The sequence below is a fragment of the Penaeus vannamei genome, chromosome 11, assembly GCF_042767895.1.
Source record: "Penaeus vannamei isolate JL-2024 chromosome 11, ASM4276789v1, whole genome shotgun sequence".
NCBI lineage: Eukaryota > Metazoa > Arthropoda > Malacostraca > Decapoda > Penaeidae > Penaeus > Penaeus vannamei.
In genome coordinates this window covers 36,784,346-36,788,540 of record NC_091559.1, presented here as the reverse complement: position 1 = coordinate 36,788,540, position 4,195 = coordinate 36,784,346, and the positions used below count along the sequence as shown (strand labels likewise).

The 4,195-nt window shown below is 31.7% G+C and overlaps 1 protein-coding gene across 3 annotated transcripts in view; it reads left to right on the top strand.

The window, feature by feature from the left end:
• LOC113821685 (major facilitator superfamily domain-containing protein 3) overlaps positions 1 to 3,405 on the top strand; it is an 8,641-nt gene extending 5,236 nt beyond the window's left edge. For all 3 annotated transcript variants that reach the window (XM_027374199.2, XM_027374198.2, XM_070127280.1), the window contains exons 4-5: positions 1,729 to 1,877; positions 2,455 to 3,405. In XM_027374199.2, the coding sequence (XP_027230000.2) occupies positions 1,729 to 1,877; positions 2,455 to 3,384 (1,079 nt within the window). In that variant the 3' untranslated portion in view covers positions 3,385 to 3,405. The remainder of the gene's footprint in view (positions 1 to 1,728; positions 1,878 to 2,454) is intronic.
• Positions 3,406 to 4,195: the final 790 nt, after the last annotated feature.

The window sequence follows — 4,195 nt, the reverse complement described above, 5'->3', positions numbered from 1 at the left end:
TTATGTCGTTGAACTGTTTGTTGATTTGGTCAATGTAGAGATCTTTATCGTCAAGAAGTGAATATCTGTTTTGGATGTCAAGGCTAAATTCTGTCGCTCTGATCTTCAAGTTAGCTAAGTTTGGCTACGGTTTGTGTATGTTTGTTCTTTTACCTTCTGAGGTGTACTTTAATTTCCCCTCTGACCATTCTATGGTTGCTCTCAACATTTACTTTATTAATGACTTCCACATTTTTTATTAAATCAAACCTATTTGAAATTATGAAGTCGATTTCGTTTTTGACGTCAGATGGGGACTTCCATGTCCACTGCCATTCTAGTTTTTTTTCAAAGAATGTATTCATGATATTCAGCGATCGATCCTCCGCAAAATTGACTAGCATTTGTCCCCTGTCATTTCTAGTGCCTATTTGGTGATATTTATATTTATATATATGTATAATTATATTTATATATATGTATATTTATATTTATATTTATATATGTATGTTTATATTTATATTTATATTTATAGATGTATATATATATATATATATATATATATATATATATATATATATATATATATATAAATATATATAAATATATAGATATACATCTATAAATACAAATATAAATATATACATACATATATAAATATGAATATAAATATACATACATATAAATATAAATATACATATAAATAAATATAAATATACATATATATAAATATAAATATACATATACATATACATATACATATACATATATATACATATACATATACATATACATATACATATACATATACATATACATATACATATACATATACATATAGATAGATAGATAGATAGATAGATAGATAGATAGATAGATAGATAGATAGATAGACAGACAGACAGACAGACAGACAGACAGACAGACAGACAGACAGACAGACAGACAGACAGACAGACAGACAGACATATTTAGATATAGATAGAGACATATTTAGATATAGATAGAGACATATTTAGATGTAGATAGAGACATATTTAGATGTAGATAGAGACATATTTAGATATAGATAGAGACATATTTAGATATAGATATATATTTAGATAGAGATATATATTTAGATATAGAGATATATTTAGATATAGAGATATATTTAGATATAGAGATATATTTAGATATAGAGATATATTTAGATATAGAGATATATTTAGATATAGAGATATATTTAGATATAGAGATATATTTAGATATAGAGATATATTTAGATATAGAGATATATTTAGATATAGAGATATATTTAGATATAGAGATATATTTAGATATAGAGATATATTTAGATATAGAGATATATTTAGATATATAGATATATTTAGGTATAGATATTTATATATTTATCCATGATTTGTTTACAGCTAAATAGCTCTATTAAAGTGTTGTACAAATGTACAGTTGTTGCAGGAAATTGATTTTTTTAAAATTTGTCAACAGTATTCTTTATTTTGAGATTAAACTCAGCTGTCTGTTTTGAAAGTAATAACAAGCTTGCTAAAGTGGTATGAATCGGAAATATTTATGCCTGCAAATTAATAAAAAAAAAAAAAGAAAAAAAAGAAAAAAAGAAGAAGAAGAAAAAACAAAAAAAACTGAATGTGCATTTTAACACTGGAATAGTAACAACATTTTGAAGCATTGAAAAAGGAAGCGTCATTTTTTTCATAAGTCCCTTTGTCTCTTCAACTCTCATTACAGGGTCACTTGTTATCCCAGAAGATGTCTTTGAGATTGGATGCGTCCTTCTGTCTCTTAATGTGTTCTCGGCCATCCAGGATATTGCCGTTGATGGGCTGGCACTCGAAGTCCTCCGAGATGAACACCTTGGGCTCGGAAATACCATACAGGTAGAGTACTTGTAAAGCATTTTTGTAAGAATAAAATTATATAGGTAAAGCATTGTTGTGAGATGAAGCACCATGAGATAGAGATTTTTGTAGGAAGGAAAATGATAAAGGTAAAGCATTTGAAAACACCAAACCTGCACAGCATTTTTGTATGTAAAAGCATCATACGGGTAGAGCACCTTTGTAAGCTTTATTGTTTTCAGTCTTTCGTGATGTGATGATAGTTATGTCATAGGTGATGTGGTGTTTGTTTATTGTTTTATGTTGTAAATTGGAAGTAAAAGGGGAGTGTCATATGTGATTCGTTCTTACTTTTAGCTAAAAAGTGTTAGATTTATGATGATTTGGTCTCCATGTCCAGTCGAAGATTAGAAAATAGTCTATCGCTGATATGAATAAGACGAGAAATGATTTTTGTTTTTTTCTTCGTTCCATCTTTTACTTCTGATATACATATTTGCTTTCATGATGTCCTTTACTTGCTTATCAAATATGGCAGACATCAGTTTTTGTTATTTAGGCTTTATCAATTGATTTTTCTTCTGGTTTATTTCTTATATATATTTTGTATTTACAGGTGGTCCTCTACAAAGTTGGCTGTCTGTTAGGTGGTGCTGGACTCACTCTTTTACTAGATCTCACCAACTGGAAGATCACTTTCAACTTCCTTGCCTTTTTATATCTTTTCACTGCTGCTTGGTCCATACATCTGCCCACTAGCAGTAACATGCTTGTTAAATACTCTGTTGTGGATGAAGAGAACATGCAGAAAAGTACTTCCGAGGCCGAGAAAGATTCCCAGGTGAACCTAGACGGTGCTCGGGATAGGAGTCAGTGTAAGGCCAAGTCAGAATCCCAGATAAAGAGAGTTTTCAGTATCATAAGGGAGGTTGTTACCACACCAGGAACAGGCTGGCTCAGCCTGTATGTTCTCTTATACAAGATGGGTGAGAGAGGAGCAATAAACAACATGCCTCTCTTCCTTTTGGATAAAGGTATGTCAAAACATCTTCTGGCTTTCTGGAATGGCTCGGTTTGTCAAGGTTTGTCCATTCTCGGCTCATTCTATGGAGGCATCGCTCTAGCAAATAAGGATGCTGACATTAAACATGTGTTACTGTTACATTCTGTGTACAGAGTGTTTGCTGTACTGGTAATGCTAGTGTTGATAACATTGTGGAATGAACATTACATATCTATTTATTTTTCCTCTGGTATAGTAAGTATGTGTTCTCTTAGTTTCACCAGTGGCGTTATATCTACTGCGTCATTCACTCTCATGATGAAAGTGAGTAGAGTGTGTAAGGGGGAGACTCAAGCTAGCCACTATAGTGCTTTGGCCTCAATTGAGATTGCTGGTAAACTTGTATTTGCAACTCTGGCAGGTTTCATAATTGAGTCTCTTGGCATGGCATCAGCATTTTTGACTTTTACTGTGTTGTGTACACTGCCTTGCATGGTACTTATGATAATCCCAAGTCATCTGTGTCATCTGAAAAATGACTGAAAATAAATGATTTAAAAATCACATTTTATTTTTGTACCTTTTTTGAAGGCAAGAAAACTGGTATCCACTGAAATGATATAAACCCTTTAGAAATGAAAAGAAATATTGAACATTGAATACTAATACACTGGTATTCAATAAGAAAAAAACAGAGCATTTGTTTAAGATGTTTGTGAATGTTATAGGAACATAGAAAATTAGCAAGGAAATAATAAGTTATATGTATGTGATCACAATAAATATCGGCACTTGCAACATATCAGTATTAGATGTAGATATATACTGGATACTATTCAGCGTTGAAGTAGTACAGTAAGTCCTTTGCATCCTGTTCTATCAATATAGAGGTCACCATCATTGAATGAGAATATTATTTCTCTCTTAAAAGCAATTGTATGAAAGATAAAGTAACAAGGTCCTCAGTGCACAAGGAAAAAATTGAGAAAGAGAAAAAGGTTGAAGAAGCAACAGAATGGGAAGGAGAATGAGGAAGAAAGCCCGAGAGAGAGAGAGAGAGCAAAGGAGAAAGAGAAAGAAGGAGAAAGGACCATAAACAAAGTCCACAGTGCACAAGGAAAAATAATTCAGTAAATTACATTCTTGACTTTCTAAGGTAGGAAGAGGTAGAGGAAAAGTTTTGTTTTGAATAACGGACAGAGCGGTGTCATATTCTACATGCAGAATCTATAACTGAGAAATTGATAGTCTGGGCTAATAGAAATATTCTAGTAACCATGTCGAGAAGTTCCCCTGCCAATACCTAAGAAATTCAGGGAGATCTTGCCTCTGGTTTGTGTCCAGTATATATACC